The sequence below is a fragment of the Sphaerodactylus townsendi genome, linkage group LG03 (genome assembly GCF_021028975.2).
Source record: "Sphaerodactylus townsendi isolate TG3544 linkage group LG03, MPM_Stown_v2.3, whole genome shotgun sequence".
Classification (NCBI taxonomy): Eukaryota; Metazoa; Chordata; class Lepidosauria; order Squamata; family Sphaerodactylidae; genus Sphaerodactylus; species Sphaerodactylus townsendi.
In genome coordinates, this window is record NC_059427.1 from 13,525,688 (window position 1) to 13,550,696 (window position 25,009).

General features: G+C 47.9%; 1 protein-coding gene across 1 annotated transcript; it reads left to right on the forward strand.

The window, feature by feature from the left end:
- Nucleotides 1–387: 387 nt before the first annotated feature.
- On the forward strand, nt 388–24,798 carry LOC125428754 (E3 ubiquitin-protein ligase TRIM7-like). Its single transcript, XM_048489373.1, has 7 exons — nt 388–825; nt 12,497–12,592; nt 13,276–13,506; nt 14,064–14,086; nt 15,833–15,957; nt 17,636–17,668; nt 23,554–24,798. Exons 1-7 carry the CDS (start codon nt 388–390, stop codon nt 24,069–24,071), a joined length of 1,464 nt encoding a protein of 487 aa, XP_048345330.1. The 3' UTR covers nt 24,072–24,798.
- The last annotated feature ends 211 nt before the right edge of the window (nt 24,799–25,009 follow it).

Consider the following 25,009-nt stretch of genomic DNA (forward strand, 5'->3'; position numbering starts at 1 on the left):
TCACAGGGTATTTGTTGTGAGGGGGGAAGGGCAAGGAGATTGTAAGCCCCTTTGAGTCTCCTTACAGGAGAGAAAGGGGGGGTATAAATCCAAACTCCTCCTCCTCCTCCTCCTCCTCCTCCTCCTCCTCCTCCTCTTCTTCTTCTTCTTCTTCTTCTTCTTCTTCTTCTTCTTCTTCTTCTTCTTCTTCTTCTTCTACCCCTAAATGAGGGGTCTAGATTGTGCCTGCTGATCTCCAGAGGCTACTTTTAATGCAATGCAACTATTGTTGGTTTAAAGTCAGCAGAGATTTCCAGAGTCTTGTGACAGAAGGGAAACTCCCAAGTGGTCATTGGACAAAGAGAAAGTGGAACTGACAGTCTCTTTCTTCCAGAGGTTGACACAGTTATGGCAACTGGGGTCCCTATCTCAGAGCTCTGTGAAGAAGTGACTTGTTCAATTTGTCTGGAGTTTTTCAGGGATCCGGTGACTGTTGACAACTGCGGTCACAGTTTCTGCAGAGTCTGCCTGACCCAGAGCTGGGGAGAGATGGGGGCAGAAGCCTCCTGCCCCCAGTGCAGAGGGGCAGCTCAGACAGGGAACCTCCGGCCGAACTGGCTACTGGCAAATATCGTAGAGAAAGTTGAGAGGCTCAATCATCTAGAAAAAAGTGTGGGAGAAGAAAAGAGGGCAGAAGGAAAGGGGACAGTCTGCGAGAAGCACCAGGAGTCCCTGAAACTCTTCTGCCAAGAGGATCAGGTTCTCATCTGTGTGGTCTGCGACAGATCCAAGGAGCACAAACATCATGAAGTGATTCCTCTGGAGGAAGCATTTCAAGAGTACAAGGTAAGAAAGAAATGTGTGCCTTCATGTGAAAGAGCTCTGGATTCTTGTGTACTTGTACTGATAGGCTACATGTAAACCACAGCTCCAAGACAGGGAAGAATATGGAGAAGATCAGAGTGTTATGGTGAGGGTGGGGAGGATGTTGTGCGATTTCTGGACAAAACAGGGTTATCTCAAAAGGGGCAATAAAACCCAAGCTACAGTCTCAGAATGGAGCTGAGTATGTTTACACTAATTTGAGGAGCAAGGAATAGAACCAACATTTACGATACTATTTGATGATGTTGCCAACCTCCAGGTGAGGCCTGAATATCTCCTGGAATTACAGCGGCTCTCCTGGCTACAGAGTTCAGTTCAGGAGGAGAAAATGATTGGAGGGTGGAATCTATGGCATTATATCCTGTTGAGGTCCCATCCCATCCACTCTCCATGCCTCCAGGAATTTCCCAGCCTGGAGTTGGCAAGCTATGGTTTGATCATCGTGTCACTTATGAAATATTCTTGGTCTTCACCTCTTTGGGAATAGCGTTCCAAGGAGAATTCTCATTTTGGTGAAAAGTGCAACAAACCTTTCACAGACTGATCAAAGGTCTTCTTGGTGAGAGTTTTGAATCTGTACCCCAAATTGTGATCAGCACAGGACAGGCACTTCCAAACCAGCTAGTAACTACATTTTTATTTATTTTCATTTTATTTTGCTATGTCTCACAAAAAATATCTAAGTGCAGTCGCTAGTAGTTATGTGGAAGTAGTGTACAAAATATTCCCAACTGCACTTAGACACCACCCCAAAGACCAAGCTGGGCCCAGCAGGGTAGCAGCAGTGGATGCCGCACCAGCCCCCTCAAGCCCCTCCAACCTGCCCCTGCCTCAAAGACCAATCCGTAAGAGGCAGAAACACAACAGGTGAGACTTCCCTAGCAGGAAAGCTTTCTTTCTTTCTTTCTTTCTTTCTTTCTTTCTTTCTTTCTTTCTTTCTTTCTTTCTTTATTTATTTATTTATTTATTTATTTATTTATTTATTTATTTATTTATTTATATACCGCCCTCCCCGAAGGCTCAGGGCGGTTTCCATCAACAATAAAAGTTTAAAACATCGTATATACAATTTATCTAAAATACATAAAATATTAAACTATAGATGGCTTCAGCTCTTCTATTCCCCTTGACCTAGCAAACTTAGGTTCCATAGTTATGTTAAAGGTAAGCTGAAGGGAGGGGGCTTGATGAACCAAGGGACTGTGGTGCCGCTGTGATGAACCAAGGGACTGAGGACGAAACATGCCAGTAAGTGGCCTCACGGGTAACGTGGCATAGGCTCATTCCGCACACGCAGAATAATGCACTTTCAAGCTGCTTTCAGGGCTCTTTGAAGCTGTGCGGAATGGCAAAAACAGTTGTGAAAGCAGCTTGAAAGTGCATTATTTTGCGTGTGCGGAATGAGCCATAGATACAGCGGCTGTTGGGGACTGACTTACCCCTTCCCCACCACCCCAAGTTATTCCATTTTGCCATTTCACTCCTGCTTTGTTTGAACCTCAGCCTCCTCTCTTCCAACGCCACTAGCCAGGCAGCTATGAGGTGCAGAACCAACACAGAGGAACAACCTTCCGCCACACTCATCTCCCAAATCCATAAACTCGGCCACCACCTCCGCTTGCTTCGGCGCCACGCAGGGTTGGATGGCACCTCTGCTCCTTCTTTGGAGCGCTGGTTGGCACTAGGATCCACGCACAGTAACAAAAAAAGATCCAGGAACTGGCAGGGGATGACTTCTAAGATCTCCTGAGATCTTTTGATGAGGTAGAGTATAGTGCAGTAGTGAGACAGAGTACTTCCCCCCCACCCCCGTCTATAAGCTTCTTTTAGAGTATGTCCATTGTAAAGTGTTAAAACTAGGCTGTAGGGGGGATATGATTGAAGTCTATAAAATTATGCATGGGATAGAAAATGTTGACAGAGAGACATTTTTCTCTCTTTCTCACAATACTAGAACCAGGGGGCATTCATTGAAAATGCTGGGGGGAAGAATTAGGACTAATAAAAGGAAACACTTCTTCACGCAACGTGTGATTGGTGTTTGGAATATGCTGCCACAGGAGGTGGTGATGGCCACTAACCTGGATAGCTTTAAAAGGGGCTTGGACAGATTTATGGAGGAGAAGTCGATTTATGGCTACCAATCTTGATCCTCCTTGATCTCAGATTGCAAATGCCTTAGCAGACCAGGTGCTTGGGAGCAGCAGCAGCAGGCCATTGCTTTCACCTCCTGCATGTGAGCTCCCAATGGCACCTGGTGGGCCACTGCGAGTAGCAGAGTGCTGGACTAGATGGACTCTGGTCTGATCCAGCAGACTAGTTCTTATGTTCTTATGAAACTGAACACACTGCAAAGGGGAAAAAAGCAGAAGAGGGAAAAGTTCCAGCTTTCTTCATTCACACAAGCACACATGCTTGATTTTACATTCTAGTACAAGAATTCACTGGTTGACCAAGAGCAGTTTGAATCAAGGCTGGATCTTGAGTTTCTATTCCAACCTCCCAGGTAGGACCTGAAGAACTCCCAGAATTACAACTTGCTCTTCACAGAGATCAGTAGTACACGTAGAGCAAAAGGCAGATTTGGAGGGTGGACTCTTTGGCATAATACCCCACTGAGGGTCCTCCCTTCCCCCAAACCATGCCCTCTCCAAGCCCCGCCCCCAAATCTGGGAATTTTCCAGTATGGAGTTGGCAATGCTAACCATGTGTCAGCTTCGAATTCCCCTACTTGTGACAACAGGGAAACAACATTCCCAAGTTCTCTGGGACCTGATCAGCTCAGAGGCATGACACATGGAAGGGAGGAAGAGCTTTGCCCTCCTCTTTGTGACCTTTTCTTGAACTGAAACGCTTTTGGGATGGGTTTTAAATCGTCTAGTGTTTTCCTGGAGCAAACAGTGACTGTTGTCCTAGATGATCTCTCTAGAACTCCACCATCACTTTTGAGGCTGTCCTTTGGTCGGACTGCAAAAGAGGAAGGATGTGGAGGGTGGTGTGAACTTTGCTGCTTCCCTCAATCTGTCACATGTGGTGTGGGCTTCACCCTGCTTGATGGTAGAGATGCCTCTATCAAAGGCTCCATTCACCACATTCCCCACAGTGTGTGTTTGGTGCTCTGACATACTGATGCTCCTAGCCTACAGAACTGGATGTCGAACGAGATGTTATGGCACCCACAGCAGAGGTGGGATCCAGCAGGTTCTCACCAGTTCCCGAGAGTGGGTTACTAATTATTTGTGTGTGCCGAGAGGGCAGGGGCGTAACGAGGCAGCCCTGGGCAAACTGTAGCCCTGGGCAAAACCTGAGTTGAATGCCCCCCCCCCATGGGTGGCCACTCCACCACGACCAATTTTTTTTTGCACCAGGACATTGGTGGATGTATCGGCACTAAAATTTCAGGGTATCATCTGGAAACTGTCCTTATGGTACTGTAAGGGTTTCAATGGTGTTGATGGTAAAGTAACCTTGAGTGCATTCCACAGCCCGGGCGATGGGCCAGCTTCATCGGCGGAGACCTTATCTCTGCGCGGGAGATGAGGTCTCCGTTCCCATGGGAAGCAGGAAGGGGGATGGGATGAATAGAGTTATAACCTGTGCTTCTGGCGGGAAGTGTCATTCCTGCCACTGCGTGTACTTGAGCTTTCTAAGATGTCTGAATAAACGGTCTTTTTCACCAAAGAGCCTTTTATTTCTGCTTCTATGGAATTCCTTACATTGTGGCAGGAATCCTAATCCATCTATCTTACTAGTGCAGTGGACCTCTAGTGTCTCGACATGGAGAGGTTGAATGTTACTGCGGAAGGTGCGGTAGCCCCCAAAGAGGGCTCCGACCTTTCCCTTCTGGATCTGGAGGAACCGGCAGGAGAACGGGCCTCGCTGGTGGCTCTTTCCCGTCCTCGTATCAGCACGAGTCTTCCTTTACTCCGTTGGAACGAGGGACGTGACGACGACCATGGGGACTTACATGAGTCGTTTGGGGCGCTGTCTATGGATCGAGCGCCTGTGGATCGGATCTCTACCCGTTTTCGTGTGGATTACAAACCTCAGATGCAACCTGTCATGGAGGAGACGGGCCTGACCACCTTTCATGCGGCAACCCAGGAATCCATTGAACGATTCCTGGACTCGTATTTTGGTGATGCTCCCAAAGAACCACCGTGGCACAGCACTGGGGCCCGTCCGAAGGACACTGGGACTAAACCTGGGATTGGGAGGGGTATCCGTACCGTCTTCCAATCGGACCCCCCTGATCCCGGGCCAGCGACCGCACCTGAGGTGCCCCGGGGAGCCACCGGTGGCTACGGTGTCTCCGATGTCTCGCTTCCAGACGACGAAGAGTCCGAAGAAAGCCTGCATTCCCAGCCGGATCTGTTCCCTCTCCCATCGAGAGAGGACTGGGATGAGGAAGTGGGGCGACTGCGAGATGCCCAAGCAGCATGGAACCGTGAACGCCAGCTATGGGAGGAGGAACGGGCACAGTTGCAGCAAGAGCGCGAAAACCTGCAGAGGGACCGGGACCAGCAACGCAAAGAAGTCCAACTCGAGTTGGACCGTGCCAAAGATGCGCTCCAACGGCAATATGCGCAGAATCTGTCAGTCCATGATAAGGTCCTGGAACACTCCAGACTGGATTTACAGCGGCAACGCGAAAGCGTTCAGGCCTTGCGCACGCAAAGTGAGCTTACTGCAGCTTTTAAACGGGACGAACTGGCTAAATTGGAACGAGAAAAAGCTGCTCTGCATGCGCACCAGGATGCATTGACCCGCAAGGAGAGGGAGCTGGCTGCGTTAGAGAGGGAGCTAAGGAGGCAGCAGACCAGAAAGCCCCAAGTTGGAGTCTATGCTGTTACTGATAATGCCGGCGCCAGGGGGGCCAAGTATCTGGGTCCTGCCACCCAAACGCCAGCGGCACCGCCAGCGCCCCCGATTCCGGCCCCCCCCCCGTGCAACAGCTGCCTGCCCAACCTGCTCAACCTGCGCAACCGCCGCCCCAGCAGGCGCCAAGAGCCGTGGAACGAGGTTACTTTAGGCCCCCGATACCGGCCCGTTTTGATGGGACCGCTTCCAAACTTCCCTACTTCATTTTGCAACTCAATGCCCACTTGGAAGACTATGATGATTTATACCGGTCTGAGCGCGAAAAAATACGGGACATCGGCTCAGTCCTGGATGGGGCAGCAGCCGACTGGTTCGTGACTCTTTTGGATTTGCAAGATGAAGACTCTCGCACGGTGCCCGCATTCCTCCAAGCCTTAAGAGCGCGCTTCCAAGATCCAGGCGCCGAGAATGAAGCTATCCGCACCATCAAAACTATCCAGCAAGGCAACCGCCCGTTTGCAGAATTTGCCCGTGAATTTCGTGCGGCGGCGGCTCGACTTCCTCCTGAGTGGCCTGAACGCATGAAATGCGAATACTTCTCGGATGCTGTGGACGGCAAGCTGCGTGAAACGGTGTTTCTAATTCGGGTACCTCGTACTATTGCAGATTGGATCCAGTTAGGATCCCAAGTGGCGTCTCGTTTGGAATACGCTCGTGCCGGAGGCCGCCCACGCCCAAAACCTGCCACTGCGCCCACCAAGCCAAGCCCAGCCGCCCCTACCGAAACCACCTCTGAACGCCGTCGCCGACTGGGATTGTGTCTTTACTGCGGAGGGCCAGGTCATCTAGCCGCCAACTGTCCCAAGAAACAAAAACCAACCGCTCCAGCTACGCGCACTCCATCTGCCAAGCCACCACGCAGATCGGGGCCGCCTCCGACGGGCTCGTCTAAAGCGGTCATCGAAGGCGACCCAGAGGAGGGGGAAGCAGCTGTTTGCCTTTCTTCAGCCCCCATGGACATGGGCCCGACTCCTGACGCGGTGAGTGAAGGCAGCGCTCCCATTACTGTCCAAGCGTTTCTGGCCAACCCCGCTAAACACACTCGCATTATAGCCTCGGCCCTTGTGGATTCTGGCTGCTCCCATTGCTTAATGCGGCCCCAGGTGGCAGAGGAGCTAGGTCTGGACCAAATTCCCCCTGGCTAAGCCCATACCATTCACCCAAATGGACGGCAGCCCCCTCGGGAACGAAGGACCGGCCCAGTTCAAAACACAACCGGTTCTCCTCCGTTGCGCCGACCATTGGGAGAAAATTAGTTTTATTTTGGCGCCAGTGGCCAAACACTCCATAGTTTTGGGCATGCCATGGTTATTGTTACATGAACCAAAGTTCATTTGGAAAGAACGGATCTTAGAATTCACTGACCCTCCCTGCGGTGAACACATGAATTGGGGGGAAAACCCAACTTCTCCTGACACACCCCCCTCCTGGCTTCATCAGCGATTGCTCCCGATTCTATTGGCATCCCACCGGCGTACCATGATCTAGCCAGAGTTTTTCAGGAGCAAGAATGCGATCAGTTGCCACCCCATAGAGACACTGACTGCAAAATCGTTATACAACCAGGGGCGCAACTGCCCAAAGGTAGAATCTACCGTATGAGTCCCAATGAGGAGAAGGAACTTCGTGCCTTCTTGGATAAGAACCTCGCTCGCGGGTTCATACGACGGGCTACCAAACACACACACGCTGCTCCCGTTTTGTTTGTGAAGAAAAAAGATGGGTCTTTACGGCTTTGCACAGATTATCGAGGTCTCAATGCAGTCTCCCTGTCCAATAAATATCCTTTGCCTTTGATCAAAGACCTTTTAGATGCACTGGGCAAAGGACGCATTTTTACTAAATTGGACTTGAGAGAAGCTTACTACAGGGTCAGAATTGCTGAAGGCTATGAACACTTGACTGCGTTTAACACAAAATTTGGACAGTTTGAATACTTGATAATGCCATTCGGGTTAAGTGGGGCCCCCGGGGCTTTTATGGCCCTTATCAACGAAGTTCTCCATGATTTATTATACAAGGGAGTTGTGGTATACTTAGATGACGTTTTGATTTATTCACAAACCATAGAAGAACATGAAACATTGGTTCGGGAGGTATTGAAACGCTTGCTCGACAACTCTCTCTTTGCCAAACTCTCCAAATGCTGTTTTCACCAGACCTCCATTGACTATTTGGGTTACCGGATCTCGCCCGAGGGCTTGAAAATGGATCCTGCTAAAATTGACGCGGTCCTTCAATGGCCTGCCCCCACCAACCGCAAAGAACTCCAATCTTTTCTTGGTTTTGCTAATTTCTATCGTGACTTTATACCCCAATTCGCTGAACTGACCCTCCCTCTCACAGACCTCTTACGCACTAAGGGGAAAGATCCACTGTCCGCCAAGCCCGGGGCCCCCCTTTCCTGGTCTGAGGAGTGTCAAACAGCCTTTCAACTCTTAAAATCTGCTTTTACCACCGAACCTATCCTAAAGCATCCAGACCCAGATCTCCCGTTTGTGGTTCACGTGGATGCCTCGGACAAAGCACTTGGGGCAGCCCTGTTGCAGAAAAATAAAGATGGTAGGCTGGTTCCGTGTGCTTATTTATCTAAGAAATTCTCTGGTGCTGAACTCAACTGGACTGTAGGGGATAAAGAGACTGCGGCCATCAAAGTAGCACTCTCCACTTGGCGCCACTGGCTGGAGGGGGCTAATCACCCCTTTCAGGTTTGGTCGGATCACAAAAACCTGGCCGCTCTTTCCACCCCCCTCAAGATGTCCGCAAAACAACTCCGTTGGGCCGATTTTTTTTCTCGTTTCTCTTTTACAGTCCATTTTTTTCCCCGGGAAAACCAATAAACTGGCTGACGCGCTCTCGCGCCTACCCGGGGAGGGGGGTGGAGCTGCCTTACGAGACATTCCACGCACTGTTCTCTCCCCCTCCCAGTTGGGGCTGGCTGTCACCCGATCTCAAACGTCCACTCCTCCTCCACCGCCCATTCCTAGTCTCGTCTCTCCTTTCCTGCGGGAACTCGAGGAGGCGGGGCTGCACGAGCCTCCAGCGGAGGAAAGTGACTCCCAATTGCGTTTGGAGAATGGAGTTTGGCGGAGGGGGGAATGTTGGTACGTGCCTCCCCCCCCTCCGCAAGCAGGTTCTTGAAGCCTGCCACGATGCCCGCTCGGCTGGACATTTTGGCTTTCTGAAAACTCTGCATTTAGCCCGCCGTCAGTTCTGGTGGCGCGCAATGCGCAAGGACATTGAGGCGTATATTAAAGGTTGCTCGGTTTGCGCAGAAGCCAAAACCATTCCAGGAAAGCCCCATGGGCTGTTGAAACCTCTCCCGGTGACCTCCCGCCCTTGGGAAGTCATCTCCATGGATTTTATTACAGATTTGCCCGACAGTCATGGCAACACGGTTTTGTGGGTGGTGGTGGACTTATTTTCCAAACAAGCCCATTTTATTCCGTGTGCTTCCATCCCCTCCGCTCCTAAGTTGGCACGGCTGTTCATTCAACATGTTTACCGTCTACATTCCGCCCCCGTTAAGGTGGTCTCCGACCGCGGCCCCCAATTCATTTCAAAGTTCTGGAAGGCGTTTTTTGGGGTTGTTGGGGGCCGCCCCGGCGGTCGCCGCCCCCTACCACGTTCAAAGTGACGGTGAGACGGAGAGAACGAACAGAACCCTAGAGCAGTATTTACGTTGTTACACCAACTACCACCAGGACAATTGGTGCGAGCTCATTCCGTTTGCGGAATACGCCTATAACAATGCGGTTCATAGCAGTACAAAGAAAACCCCCTTTGAAATTGTGTCTGGTCGCTCCTTCCCGCCGTTGCCACAACTACCCACGACAGCTTTGGACCCTCCAGAGTTTCAACAATGGGTTTCATCCCTAGCCGAGGGGTGGAAATCGGTCCAGACCGCCTTACAACAGGCTAAGGATTCCCAAAAGCTGCAAGCGGATAAACACCGCTCGGATTTCCCTCTGCGTGTGGGCGCTTGGGTGTATTTGTCTACTAAAAATCTCAGAGACGTGCATAAATTTTCCAAACTTGGCAAAAGATTCGTGGGACCTTTTCAGATTACTAAAGTGATTAATGATGTCACTGCCCGATTGGATTTGCCTAACTCTCTTAGTAACATTCATCCTGTCTTCCATTCCAGCTTGCTCAAGGAGGCTCCCACTTCCGATGCCTGGCACGACCCGCCGGAGAGGCCCCCACCGACTATTATTGATGGCCACAAGCACTACGAAATTGACGCCATCCTGGACTCTCGCTTTAATCGCAAACGCTTGCAATATTTAGTCTCTTGGGTGGGATATTCCTCTGGGTATAATCAATGGGTTTATTCCGAAAATATTGAGGCCCCCACCCTTATTTCTGCTTTCCACCGCGCCTTTCCGCATAAACCTGGGGGGGAGGGATCTTCTTTAAGGGAGGCAGAGTGTAAGGGTTTCAATGGTGTTGATGGTAAAGTAACCTTGAGTGCATTCCACAGCCCGGGCGATGGGCCAGCTTCATCGGCGGAGACCTTATCTCTGCGCGGGAGATGAGGTCTCCGTTCCCATGGGAAGCAGGAAGGGGGATGGGATGAATAGAGTTATAACCTGTGCTTCTGGCGGGAAGTGTCATTCCTGCCACTGCGTGTACTTGAGCTTTCTAAGATGTCTGAATAAACGGTCTTTTTCACCAAAGAGCCTTTTATTTCTGCTTCTATGGAATTCCTTACAGGTACCCCCAAAGTTTGGTGCAGTTTGGTTTAGGGCAGTGGTGGCGAACCTATGGCACGGGTGCCAGAGGTGGCACTCAGAGCCCTCTCTGTGGGCACGCGTGCACAGGGTTCGTCATGTGATAATAGTGTAATTATTTCAGGGAGATTATTAGCATTAAACCTAAGACCTAGTTTTGGGGAAGCAGTGTAGGTAACCCTGTTAAGCACTGTTAAACCCTACTGATTTTCATGGGAAGAACGAAAGTGTGATCCTTTACCTGAGAGTAAGCTTGGCTGCTGGCAATGGGGTTTGCTTCTGAGTAAACCCTCCTAGGGTCGTGATTCACCCGTTCGAAGCGTTGCACAGTTGCTTCAAAGCAAAGCCAGTGACTACCACCAAGCTTACTCCCGAGTAACGTGTGCCTTTGAGCCAACCGTTTTTTCTATACTAAAACCTCAGTATTCAGGTTAAATTGCCATGTTGGCACTTTGCAATAAATAAATAGGTTTTGGGTTGCAATTTGGGCACTCGGTCTCGAAAAGGTTCGCCATCACTGGTTTAGGGGGTCCAAAGTTATGGACCCTCAAAGGCGGTGCCCCATCCCCCATTCTTTGCTAAGGAGATGAAGGTTACGCTTTTGAGGGTCCATAACTTTGGACCCCCTGAACCAAACTGCACCAAACCTTTGGGGTGCCATCATGACAGTCTCCAGATGATACCCTGAAATTTTGGTGCTGATAAGTCCAAGAATGCCCTCCCTGCAAGAACATCCTGAAATTTGCCCAAGAATCTTTGTTCTGCATTGAGTTTTCTGCATTGCTGTCAATGGGTGTTGCAGGCTGGGGGGGGGGGGAGGGGAACATTTCTGAAGGCACAGTCTCAAAACTTTCAGAGTCTCATCAGGATACTGCCCTAATGATACCTCCCAGGTTTGGTGCAGTTTGGTTCAGGGGGGCCAAAGTTATGGACCCTCAAAACTGTAGCCCCCATCTCCTATTAGCTCCCATTGGAAACAATTGGGGATAGGGGCACCCCCTTTGGGAGTCCATAACTTTGAACTCCCTCAACCAAACCTCTCCTGATGATACGCTGAAATTTTGGTGCTGCTAGCCTAAAAACTGCGCCCCCTGCAGGCCAAAAATGGAAAACCACTAAAAATACCCAAAAACGAACCCAGCATTTTGATGCCCCCCACAAGGTGATGCCCTGGGCAGCTGCCCACCTTGCCCAATGGGCATTACGCCGGTGCAAGAGGGGGTCACTAATTGGGTCCGCTTTTCCATCTCCACGCCCTCACCTCCCCGAGAGGCATCCTGCCTTTGAACTTGAAGGTTCCATATAGCAATTGCGACTAATAATGTCACTCCCTGAACTGGGTTAATCCCTTTCAGGTACTGAAATTCATTGGCTCATTCCGCACATGCAGAATAATGCAGTTTCAAACTGCTTTCAGTGCTCTTTGAAGCTGTGCGGAATGGCAAAATCCACTTGCAAACAGTTGTGAAAGTGGTTTGAAAATGCATTATTTTGCGTGTGCAGAAGGGGCCATTGATTCTCAGCCTTTTGTACCTTTTATCTCACCAGTCTCTTTCAAAGAACCTGTGCGTTTCACCATTGCTGTGTTCAGATTTGTGAGTTGGGGCATTTTCTATAATGTGATGATGATTTAGAAATGACCTGGTGCAAAAAAATTTGAGGGGGTCATGGCGGGGTGGCTGCCCATGGGGGGGGGGGGGCATCCAACTCAGGTTTTGCCCAGGGCTCATGTTTGCCTAGGTACGCCTCTGCCTCCTTTGCTGTGGGGGGGCTGGCGAGGGAACCTGTTACTAAAATTTTTGGATCCCACCACTGATCCCCAGGTATAATGGATAATATATCCAGTTTATCCTTTCTGGGACTATTGACAGCCTCATATGGTGCGCAATAGCTTCCTGAGTCTGGAGGGTTCTGAGAATGACTGACCCTGAAGCTGCCAAACCTTCCTTGACAGTGTCATCTTCCTCTATAGTAGCCTTCAACAAAGGGACCAAACCTGAGCTATTGTTTCCTTTCAGGATAAATTCCACACATACCTTGAAATTCTGGCGAAAGAGAAAGAAACAATAGTCGCCTGTAAAGCGGACACAGAAAAGGAAAGTCAACATTTGCTTGTAAGTATTTTTTTTGTTATGGGAGATGAATAGAGCCTTGTAACGATAACTGGAAAACAAGGAGTCAAAGACATGGGGCAGAAATTGAGAATTGCCAGTCTCCCCTAGAAAATGTTTCTAAAAGGCCATTCAAAGAATAGTCCTCAGAAGTCTTTCTATTCTAGACATTGAGAGGATCTCTGTAAAAAACTAGAAGGGCCTTTTTCCTGTGGAAATCTCATCCTTTTGAGGTAAACAAGGCTAACTCGGTTCCAGGCTTTGGCCTCCCGTCCAGAGGTCAGATCCAGCAGGTTCTCACAGGTTCCCGAGAGTAGGTTACTAATTATTTGTGTGTGCCGAGAGGGGGTTACTAATTGGTGAATTTGCCACGTGATTTTTGCCCCTCCTCTCAGCAGTAGCGCGCAGAACTTGAAGCAGTCTTGCAGGAGGTGCACCAGCGTGCATGGCAGCCTGCGCCTGCGTGCATTCGTTTCCCGCCCAAGGACTGGCGCAGCGGCTGCATCCTTGCCACAGCGCCCCCCCCCGGAATGCCCAGCCACGCCCCTGTTGTGCCCCGCCCAGCCCCATTGGCGCTACGCCACAGTTTGAATCCCACCACCATGGGAACCTGTTACTAAATTTTTTGGATCCCACCACAGCTCCCGTCCTGCCCCCCTCCCATCCTTTCCATCCACTTGTTTCAGGAGCAAACAGAATCTGAGAAGCAGAAGATGGCGGCTGGCTTCAGGCAACTACACCGGTTCCTGGAGGAAAAAGAGCAGATTCTGTTAGCCCAGATGGAAAAACTCATACAGGAGATTGCAAGAGAAAAGGATGAGCACCTGGCCAGACTCTCCAAGGAACTCGCTTCTCTTGAAAGTCTCACCCTAGAGATGGAAGAAAAGGTTCAGCAGCCAGCCAGTGAACTCCTGCAGGTTAGAAATTCCCACACATTTGGGGGAAGGGATGGAGCTCATCAGGGATAGGCAGATGAAAGTGCCTAAAAATCACCCACCTCAAAGACCTGAAGCATCTTCCTGGTGTGGCCCACTGCAGGTACTGAGGTCCAGAGGTGGGATCCAGCAGGTTCTCACAGGTTCCCGAGAGTAGGTTACTAATTATTTGTGTGTGCCGAGAGGGGGATACTAATGGGTGATTTTGCCACGTGATTTCTGCCTTAGTTACGCCCCTCCTCTCAGCAGTAGCGCGCAGAACTTGAAGCAGTCTAGCAGGAGGTGCACCGGCGTGCGTGGCAGCCTGCAGCCTGCGTGCATTCGTTTCCCGGCCAAGGACCGGCACAGCGGCTGTGTCCTTGCCACAGCCCCGCCCAGGAATGCCCTGCCCCCGGAATGCTCGGCCACGTCCCCGGCGTGCCCCACCCTCCCCATTGTCACTACGCCACAGTTTGAATCCCACCACCATGGGAACCTATTACTAAAATGTTTGGATCCCACCACTGCTGAGATCTCTCTTCTTTCTTTCTTCTCTCCAGGATGTCAGAAGCCCCTTGCAGAGGTAAGCCACTCCCATTTATTTTCCTTTCATTCTTTCTGTTGTGTTTGTGTTCTGTTGTCCTTGTGTTTCTGTTCTTTTAAGTGTCTAGCAGCCTAGCTTGTGGAATTCCTATTTTTGTGTTCAGGAAGTTATATGCCGGCTCTGTTCCTTTTTAAAAGAGCTCCGAGAGCTTGAAATACATCTGATGGTTTTCTTTGGCACTGACAACTTCCCTTGCTTGGTTATTGCAGAGAATCCAAGCTGTTTTGCAACCAAACATTGTATTCCACCCTGACTTCCTGATTTAATAAACCTGGATTGTGTCCGGGGGCTTTTCCTGATAAATTCAGGTGAAGCTTTTTGCAGTGTGAATTGGCATAGTCAGTAGTGCTATTGGTGCACCAGCTGGTATAATTTGGTAATTTTTAAGAGCAATCCTAAGCAGTTGGTAATTTTTAAGAGCAATCCTAAGCAAGCCCACTTGGAAGAAGGTTCATGTTTACAGAATGTGCTTACTCCCCAAAAAGCATTGTTAGGTGTACACTGTTTAGTTCCATGCATGTGTATTTATATAAATGCATTAGGTTCAATAAGCACATTCTCTCATTTTATATATTTAGCCATCAAGCCTTTAAAAATAGCAACTCAGTGCATTCATACATCAGAAAAATCTTCCAAAACATACAGCCGAGAGGGTGATTCATCAGGAACAGGAATGAGGAAACAGAAGATAGCTTCTGTTCTTCTATTCTATTATTCTGTTCTAGGAGCAGCAGTGGAGTAGGGGCTAAGAGCAGGTGCACTCTGATCTGGAGGGACCGGGTTTGATTCCCAGCTCTGCCGCCTGAGCTGTGGAGCCTTATCTGGGGAATTCAGATTAGCCTGTCCACTCCCACACACGCCAGCTGGGTGACCTTGGGCTAGTCACAGCTTCTCGGAGCTCTCTCAGCCCCACCCACCTCACAGGGTGTTTGTTGTGTGGGGGGAAGGGCAAGGAGATTGTCAGCCCCTTTGAGTCTCCTACAGGAGAGAAAGGGGGCATATAAATCCAAACTCTTCTTCTTGTTCTTTGATATGGTCAGAGGCTCTCTCTCAGCTGTTCCTCTTTGCGTGTTGTCTGTCTAGCCAGAAAATCCAGCTATCTAACCCATGGTGGTTACCACTTACTTGCTGTAGCTTCTTGTATTTCACTCTCTACAGTGTCACGTGATTATCTCCACACAGTGGGCACTGAAGAGACACAGGCCATGTATTCCTCAGAAGAAGTTCAGAAGTTCCCAATGCGGTATTCATAGGCACCATGGGCGCTCACTAATACATTTTCTGGCACCTGCCAAGTATTTTTAGGAAGTGGATGGAGCCAAGTAAGGCTTTTGCCCAGCAAGTCTTCTGAGAGACTATTGGAAATTTGATTGGTTGTGCAGATTTTTTTAAAATGTTGTTTTAGCAGCCACCTCAGTACAAGGATTTACTGTGTTACTGAAGTTAATCTGTGGCAATCATTTTGTATCTGGCTCCACCTCCTGCACAGCCATTTTGCGGCAGCCATTTTGTTGCTGTGCCCACTATGCCATGTCAGAATTCCAAAAGGCTCAAAAAGATTGGGGATCCCTGCCTAGTCTGATACCACAGTTTAGAGCAGCAGTGAGGATAAATTCCCTTCCCAAAGCACCTCCATCGTTTATGCCATGTCCTTGCTCTGCATTCTATACTTTTGTACTGTAGATTTGGACAGATGAGGGTAGTTGACAGTTTACCTCTCAACAGGTGTGAAGAAAACATTGAGGAAAGGTTTGAGAACCCAGTGGCATTGCCACTTGAACTGAAGTGGAGGATCCAGGACATCTGTGATCTAAACTGCTTTCTGGAAGTTGTTATGAAGCAGTTCCAAGGTAACGATGAAGGAGGTATCTGACAAATGATATTGGTGATTCGTTGTCAAGAATAGGCCCATAATGCAACTTTTAATCTCTTCATAAAACTCTGTTTAATTGACTTGTTCTTACTTAACTGATGTCCTATTTTTGTGTCTGCACCTTCTGAGGCCACTCTTGGCACATGCTCAGAACTGGATTATTTTAAACCTTTGCTTGGTCCAGAAAAGAAACTCTCCTGTTTTCATGAAGAGGTTAGACAAAGCAATGGCCTATCCATTAGGCACGTCAGCAAGGAGAATTCATTAAGAAGGCCCCAAAAATATTTGTACTTTGCCAAAAATGACTTCATTAACCTAACCAAAATAAAGAATCAATTGCTGCAGCACAATAGAAATTTACTTGTGGCAATCCCAAAAAAACCATTCACTTTTCCACAATCATGTTGAATTGTGTTGTTTTAAAATAATGTCCTATAAAAGTGACTTTTGTCCCAAAATAAGTTTTTCACACATGGTTAATCCAGAGAAACCAACCCAGAGAGAAGAGATAGGTGTAGGGTTCACCCAAGATAGGATCAGAGGATGGAAAGAGATGTATGGAGAATGGTTTTTAGGATACACTCATTGCCAGAGTGTGAGAAATTTTTGGAGCAGCACACAAAAGAACCTTGATTAATATGCCCCAGAGATCTTACAATTGCCAGGCTTCTTTCGATTGAAAGTACATGAGAAAATCTAGGTCTTAATTGAAAGACTCTGACTTAATATCTGAAAGATGGATCTATCCCACTAGGCCAGGGGAATCTTGGGATATAAAATGACATGGCTCTCATTGTATACAGGGGAGACAGTGGGGGTAATAGTCAGAGGTGGGATCCAGCAGGTTCTCACAGGTTCCCGCGAGTAGGTTACTAATTATTTGTGTGTGCCTGGAGGGGGTTACTACTTGGTGATTTTGCCACGTGATTTTTGCCTTAGTTATGCCCCTCCTCTCAGCAGTAGCATGCAGAACTTGAAGCAGCCTAGCAGGAGGTGCACCGGCGTGTGTGGCAGCCTGTGCCTGCGTGCATTCGTTTCTGCCCAAGAACCGGCGCGGCGGCTGCGTCCTTGCCACAGCCCTGCCCAGGAATGCCCCGCCCCCGGAATGCCCGGCCACGCCCCCATCGTGCCCCACCCAGCCCCATTGGCGCTACACCACAGTTTGAATCCCACTACCATGGGAACCTGTTACTAAAATTTTTGGATTCCACCACTGGTAATAGTGATTAGTCATGATCACTATTTGGAGTACAGTCAATTTAAAAATGCAAGGCCAAAGTTGCCATGGAGTTTAATAGCCATGGACTGAACCTTGATCCCAGCATTGAAATCTGAGATGCTATAATTGTCTGAATTGCTACCCTGTTTCCCCTAATATAAGACATCCCCGAAAAATAAGACATAGTAGAGGTTTAGCTGAAGTGCGAAATATAAGGCATCCCCCGAAAGTAAGACATAGCAAAGTTTTTGTTTGGAAGCATGCCCGACGAACAGAACACAGAAAAATAAGACATCCCCTGAAAATAAGACATAGCGCATCTTTGGGAGCAAAAATATATATAAGACCCTGTCTTATATTCGGGGAAACACGGTATCATGCTACTTGTATTGTTGAAAGATCAGTGTTGTAATTGCTGTTCCCTTTGCTTTCACAGACACTCTGGTATCTGGGCTTCAGCTGCAGGAAGGTGACTTTCAGGGGCGGATGGAGGGCCATATTCACAAGAGGGAGGGAGAGGGGACAGGAGCGGAATTATGGGCAGTCCTAAAATCAGTCACAAAATAGCAAATGAGAGTGCAGTAGCTTGTTTTAAACATGACCTTTCGATGTGAGGATTTGAAACTGTCCTAATGGTCCAAACGAAAATGCATGTAGCCAGCATTGGACAGCCGACTGAAAAGTTCACAAGGGCACAAGACTACCACATCCCTAGGGCTTGGACAGATTTATGGAGGAGAAGTCGATCTATGGCTACCAATCTTGATCCTCCTTGATCTCAGATTGCAAATGCCTTAGCAGACCAGGTGATCGGCAGCAGCAGCAGCAGCAGCAGCAGCAGAAGGCCATTGCTTTCACATCCTGCACGTGAGCTCCCAAAGGCACCTGGTGGGCCACTGCGAGTAGCAGAGTGCTGGACTAGATGGACTCTGGTTTGATCCAGCAGGCTAGTTATTAAGTTCTTATGTTCTTATCCCTCTGTCATGATAGCTCCCAAATGGCCCCAATGGCAACCTTGGAGAAGTGGGAATATCCTCCAGATGACCAGGCAGCAGTGTTTGTTGATTTACTTAATAAGATTTATACACTGTCTTCCTATTTAAAGACACTCAGGGCACCTTCCAGGATGGAAAGTAAAACTTCTTACCCTAAGCTGAAAAGTTAAGCCAGAGAAAGTAATAGGAAAAAAACAACAATATAAATACGCATGAAGGTGTTCGGCTGAATTAGAAAGCTGCTGGCCTTTGACTATAGAAGGCTCTGGATCGTGCAGGTTCTTTTCCATGGGAATCTGTGACACTTTAGCTCTTATTCAATTCTTTTCCTGAGCATTTTCAAGTTAGGATTCTTCCCAGAGGGACAGCTGAGCATGGCTCCTCTCAACAGTCTTGGTTCTCCCCCAGAACTGTCTTCAGTTTATTCTTCTCTCTTAGAACCCCACCCTGACCTGGATAGGTCAGACTAATCAGATCTAGTCAGATCTTTGAAGCTAAGCAGGGACAGCCCTGGTCTCAAGGACGTAGGTAAGGGGGGGTTTCTCAGGTTCAATCCCCCCATTGCATGTCCGAAGCTCTGCCCCTCATTTGTGGGTTTTTTGTATTTTAAAGTGTTTTTTGTTTTTTGGCCTGCAGGGGGCGCAGTTTTAGGCTAGCAGCACCAAAATTTCAGGCTACTGTCAGGTGACACTCCTGATGGTACCACCCTGGTTTGGTGAAATTAGGTTCAGGAGGTCCAAGGTTATGGACCCCTAAGGGGGGTGCCCCCATTCCCCTTTGTTTCCAATGGGAGCTAATAGTAGATGGGGCTACCCTTTTGAGGGTCCATATCTTAGGCCCCCCTGAATCAAACTTCACTAAACCTAGGTTGTATCATCAGGATAGTCTCCTTCTGAGTCCACCCAGGTTTGGTGAAGATTGGTTCAGGGGATCCAAAGTTATGGACTCCCAAAGGGGGTGCCCCATCCCCCATTGTTTCCAAAGGGAGCTAATAGAAGATGGGGGCTACACCTTTGAGTGTCCATAACTTTGGACCCCCTGAACCAAACTTCACCCAAGCTGGGTAGTCTCATCAGGAGAGTATCCTAAAGATACCCGGAAAGTTTGGTGCTGCTAGCTTAACAATTACACCCCTGACAGCAGGGCACCCCCCAAATTTTCCCAGATTCTCCTTTTAAATCCACTCCCTTCGGCATGGATTTCAAGGGAGAATCTGAGGTCCCCAGATTAAACATTGAAAGTGCTGCTGTTTCAGGATGGGGGATAATCCACCCCAAAACAGCAGCACTTTCAACGTTGTTTTAACTGGGGACCCCAGATTCTCCCTTTATGATGGATTTAAAAGCAGAATCTGGGCTCCCTAATTTGAACACCATTGAAAGTGATGCTGTTTGGGGGTGGATTCCAGCATCACAGCAACCGCCCAGGGGGGCGGGGGGGGGCGCAAACCTCAGATTTTACACTGGGCTCTATTTTCCCTAGCTATACCTCTGCCTTGAGGCGAGGGAGAAGGGATAGCCGGCTACTACCCTGTTTCCCCTAATATAAGACATCCCGGAAAAATAAGACATAGTAGAGGTTTTGCTGAAGTGCGAAATATAAGGCATCCCCCAAAAGTAAGACATAGCAAAGTTTTTGTTTGGAAGCATGCCCGACAAACAGAACACAGGAAAAATAAGACATCCCCTGAAAATAAGACATAGCACATCTTTGGGAGCAAAAATTAATATAAGACACTGTCTTATATTTGGGGAAACACGGTAGCTGGGAGCCCAGCTGGTGGAGGGGCGGCGCAGCCAGGGCAGGGGAGTCTGCCGTCCCTGGCCTCGGAGAGCTGCTTTTATAAGCACTGAGGCCAGGGGCGGGGCTTGGGGAGGTGTGGCCACACACCCCAGGGGCGGGCAGGGGCGGGGCCTCACCCTCAACCCCCCCGCCCCTAACAAATCTATACCTCCGTCACTGCCTTGGTCTGTACTTGGTTGGGAGACTATTGAGGAAATCCTGGGTTGCTATGTAGAGGCAGACAACGGCAAACCACCTCTGAGTATCTTTTGTCTTGAAAATCCCCATTTCCTCTTCAGAAATTAACCCACGATCCCACTTCTGTTTCCTCACACTTAACAATTTTTTTCAATTCATAAGAGGATCCATAGAATTGTAGAGGCGGAAGGGGCCATGTAGGCTATTTAGTCCAACCTCTGCTCAGCCTAAACCAGTGATGGCGAACCTTTTCGAGACCGAGTGCCTAAACTGCAACCCAGAACCCACTTATTTATCATGAAGTGCCAACACGGCAATTTAACCTGAATACTGAGGTTTTAGTTTAGAAAAAACGGTTGGCTCCGAGGCGTGCGTTACTTGGGAGTAAGCTTGGTGGTAGTCGGTAGCTTTGCTTTGAAGCAACTGTGCAACTCTTCCAACGGGTGAATCACAACCCTAGGAGGGTTTACTCAGAAGCAAGCCCAATTGCCAGCAACTGTGCTTACTCCCAGGTAAAGGATTGCGCTTTTGTTCTTCGCATGAAAATCAGTGGGGTTTAACAGTGCTTAACAGGGTTACCTACACTGCTTCCCCAAAACTAGGTCTTAGGTTTAATGCTAATAATCGAGCCCAGCGGCCCAGGCCAGCCTAGATGTGTGTGTGAGGGGGGGGGGGCACTCTGTTTGTGCGTGCCCACAGAGAGGGCTCTGAGTGCCACCTCTGGCACCCGTGCCATAGGTTCGCCACCACTGGCCTAAACCATCCCTGACAGGTGTTTGTCCAGTCACTAATTAAAGACTGCCAGTGAGGAGGAGCTCATCACTTCCCTAGGTAGCTAATTCCACTGTTGAACAACTCTTTACTTTAAATTTTTTCCCCCTTATATCCAGCTGGTGTTGTTCCACCTGTAATTAAAAACCATTACAGTGAATGTATTGTCGAAGGCTTTCACAGCCGGAATCACTTGGGTGCTGTGTGGTTTCCGGGCTGTATGGCCGTGTTCTAGCAACATTCTCTCCTGACGTTTCGCCTGCATCTGTGGCTGGCCTCTTCAGAGGAAGACGAAGATGCCAGCCACAGATGCAGGCGAAACATCAGGAGAGAATGCTGCTAGAACACGGCCATACAGCCCGGAAACCACACAGCACCCAAACATTATAGTGAATCTTATGATCTTCTGCCTGGTCTTTATTTAACAGTCCTTCAAGTATTTAAATGAGAGCAATTATGCCCCCCCCCCCACCACTTCTTATCCAAACTAAACTTTCCCAGTCCCTCAGCCTTTCCTCATAGGGCTTTGTCTCCAGGCCCCTGATCATCCTTGTCACACACCCTGCACCCACTCCATTCTGCCCACTTCCTTTCTGAAGTATGGCCTCCAGAACTACACACAATACTCCAGCTGCAGCCTGGCCAATGCAGTGTGCAGCAGGACTATAACATCTTGCGATCTTGATGTTATGTTGATAGACCCCAAGATCAGATTAGCCTTCTTTTGCCACTGCATCACACTGGCTGTTCGTATTTAACTTCTAGTCCCCCTGTACCCCACAAGATCCTATTCACACACATTGCTACTGAAAAGTGGATCCCCTCACCCAGTATGCATGTTTCTCATTTTTAAAATCTAGATGTAGAACTTGGCACGTATCCTTGTTAAATTCCATCTTTTTTTTCCAAATAATTTTAATTTTATCAACAAAAAAGTTACAGGAAAAGGAAAGAAAGTTTAAAAAAATAAACATGAACAGACATCATAATCATAGCAATAATAGTAATAAAAGAACAACAAATAGAAAAGGAGAAAGAAATTATTATATTTTAAAAAAAATAAGAAGGGAGGGAGGGGAAGTGCTTCTCAAGTTGGTTTCTGGATCTAGATCTTTTTAAAGAAACGTATATTGCTTGTGTTAATTAATTTTGCAATCTGCTCCTCAAATTCTCTTGTAGCTTGCCCAGTTATTCATTTACACTATTTTTGCCAGACCCTGTGTTCATTTCATTGGGACATGCTTTCCACTTTTTAAAAGAAGACTTTTTGCTTTTTATAGCTTCCTTGACTTGAGTTGATAACCATGCAGGCATTTTTTTTAGACTTTGCAGCACCTTTTCTAACCTGGGAGATGCATTCTATTTGGGCTTCAATTAGTGTGGTTTTAAATACTTTCCAAGCACCCTCTGAGTTTCTTGGTTTTTCCTTTCAGCTTCCTTTTAACTATTCCCCTCTTCTGAAATTAAAATGGAACTCTTTGGGACTTTAGGGGTAGGAGCAGCAGTAGCGTAGGAGGTAAAGAGCTCGTGTATCTAATCTGGAGGAACCGGGTTTGATTCCCAGCTCTGCCACCTGAGGTGTGGAGGCTTATCGGGGGAATTCAGATTAGCCTGTACACTCCCACACACGCCAGCTGGGTGACCTTGGGCTAGTCACAGCTTCTCGGAGCTCTCTCAGCCCCACCTACCTCACAGGGTGTTTGTTGTGAGGGGGGAAGGGCAAGGAGGCTGTAAGCCCCTTTGAGTCTCCTGCAGGAGAGAAAGGGGGGATATAAATCCAAAACTCTTCTTCTTCTTCTTTTCTTCTTTCCATTTACAATAATGCAGAACTTAATAGCACTGTGACATATTGGAACCCAGTAGCGCCTCCAAGATTAACAAGAGTTTCTGGATATAGGCTTTCGAGAGTCAAAGCCTCCATCAGACACAAGTAGAGTAGAAATAGAGACTGTGCTTTACATCTTTTACAAGCATTCTTTACAACCCCCTCCTATCTTCTGACTAGATGAAAGGGCTCAAAGATCACCATTTCTACCTCTACTCATGTCTGGCAAAGGGAGCTTTGTCTCTTGAAAGCTGATCCACTGAAATCCTTTTTTGGTCTTGAAGGTGCTACTGGACCCCAATAAAACTGTACTACTGCAGACCAGCACAGCTACCCTCTGAAACTAATAGCATCGTGGTCACCGATCTAGTTGATGCAACAAACTCTACATCTCTTGCCAGGTCTTAACCAGTGGTGGGATTCAGCAGGTTCGCACCACTTTGACAGAACCGGTTGTTAAAATGGTGCTTGTGAACAAGCAGTTGTTAAATTATTTGAATCCCACCACTGCTTAAGCCCCACTCAGAACCAAAATAATTTGCCCTTTGGTTGTCTGTTCAGTTATGCTTGCTCCTGTGTCAGCTTTTTTGACATAGCCACATATAGAGCAAAAATAAACAAACCAATTATTGACCTTTATTTTGAAAACAGGGCTATGCAGTGGTAGCTTTTCCCTGGGTCAGCTGAAAGGTTCATGGTGAAGTATTTAGCTGAGACTCCAGACATAACTTAATCTCCTACCTAATTCTGGCTCTCTCCTGTCTCCTTATTTCTCCCCAACAGCAAATGTGACTCTGGATCCAGACACAGCCCATCCTCACCTTATCCTGTCAGAGGATTGTACAAGTGTAAGGGAGGGAGATGAAGCTCAAGACTTGCCAGACAATCCTGAGAGATTTGACCAATTCGCTGCTGTACTGGGATGTAAGGGATTCACATCAGGAAGACATTTTTGGGAAGTTACTGTGGGATGTGAGGGAGGATGGGCTGTCGGGGTCTCCAGGAAGTCTGTGAGGAGAAAGGGTGCTATAGAGTTTAGTCCTGAGGAAGGAATCTGGGCAGTGGAAAAGTGGTTAGGTGGGTACAATGCTTTCATAGGTCCTCATTATGAGCCCTTGATACTGAGCGGAGAGCTTCGAAGGATCCGAGTTTACCTGAACTACCACGTGGGCAGAGTGGCCTTTTTCGACGTGGACACAGCAGCCCCTCTCTATATATTCTCAGGAGCCTCTTTCTCTGGAGAGACCCTTTTCCCTTTCTTTTGGGTGCACTTAAAAGCCCAACTTGATCTCTCCCCTTAAAGCAGTCAGACCTTGTTGCTGTGTCTTGTGAGTCTAGTTTAGCGAACAAAAAAATCCCAAAACAGTCATTGTCCGTGAGCCCCCTTTTTGGCTCTGCCAAGACAGGCTTGCAGTCACCAAAGCTAACTAAAATGATGTCGGCTTTCTCCCCCCACCCCGGTCTCACTATAACTTTTGAGAGGGGTGGGGTTGCAGTCACATATTAAATTAATTAATAACTGGATCTAAGGCTCATTCCGCACATGCAGAATAATGCACTTTCAAACTGCTTTCAGTGCTCTTTGAAGCTGTGCGGAATGGCAAAATCCACTTGCAAACAGTTGTGAAAGTGGTTTGAAAATGCATTATTTTGTGTGTGCGGAAGGGGCCTAAGGGAAAGGCAGAAGTGAAAATCATTGGCCATAGGTATTGGGACAGTTTTATTAACCATCTCATATGTGAAGTTGCATTTTGAAAATAGGCAGAAGTATAGCCAAACCAGCTCTATCTCCACAATATTCATCTTCGTCTATACCTTTATAGCATTAATCTGTGTAAGTATTTGATACTTTTCTAATAAAAATAAAAATGCAGAGATATACATCTAAGTCATCTTGGTCACCACATTATTAGTATCTTCGACACGCACACACCTCATTTCCAGTTCTCCTCAGACCTGTCACTGGTCATAAAGATGTATTCCCTCAGGGCCAGACTAGACACTGTGTCCCACAGTCTGCTGTGAAGATTTGACACTACTTTAGATATGTATTGTCGATTTTACTACTATTTTAGATACTATTTTAGATACTTTTTACATTTTTAAAATGCCACAAAGGCTCACAAAGGAGAGCTATGTTGTTTGTGTGTGGGTTGTTGGTGGTATTTCACGCTTCCTTTCATGCTTTTTTAAAATCTAAATCACTCATCTTCAAAAACATTGGCTCTTCAGGGCTGGG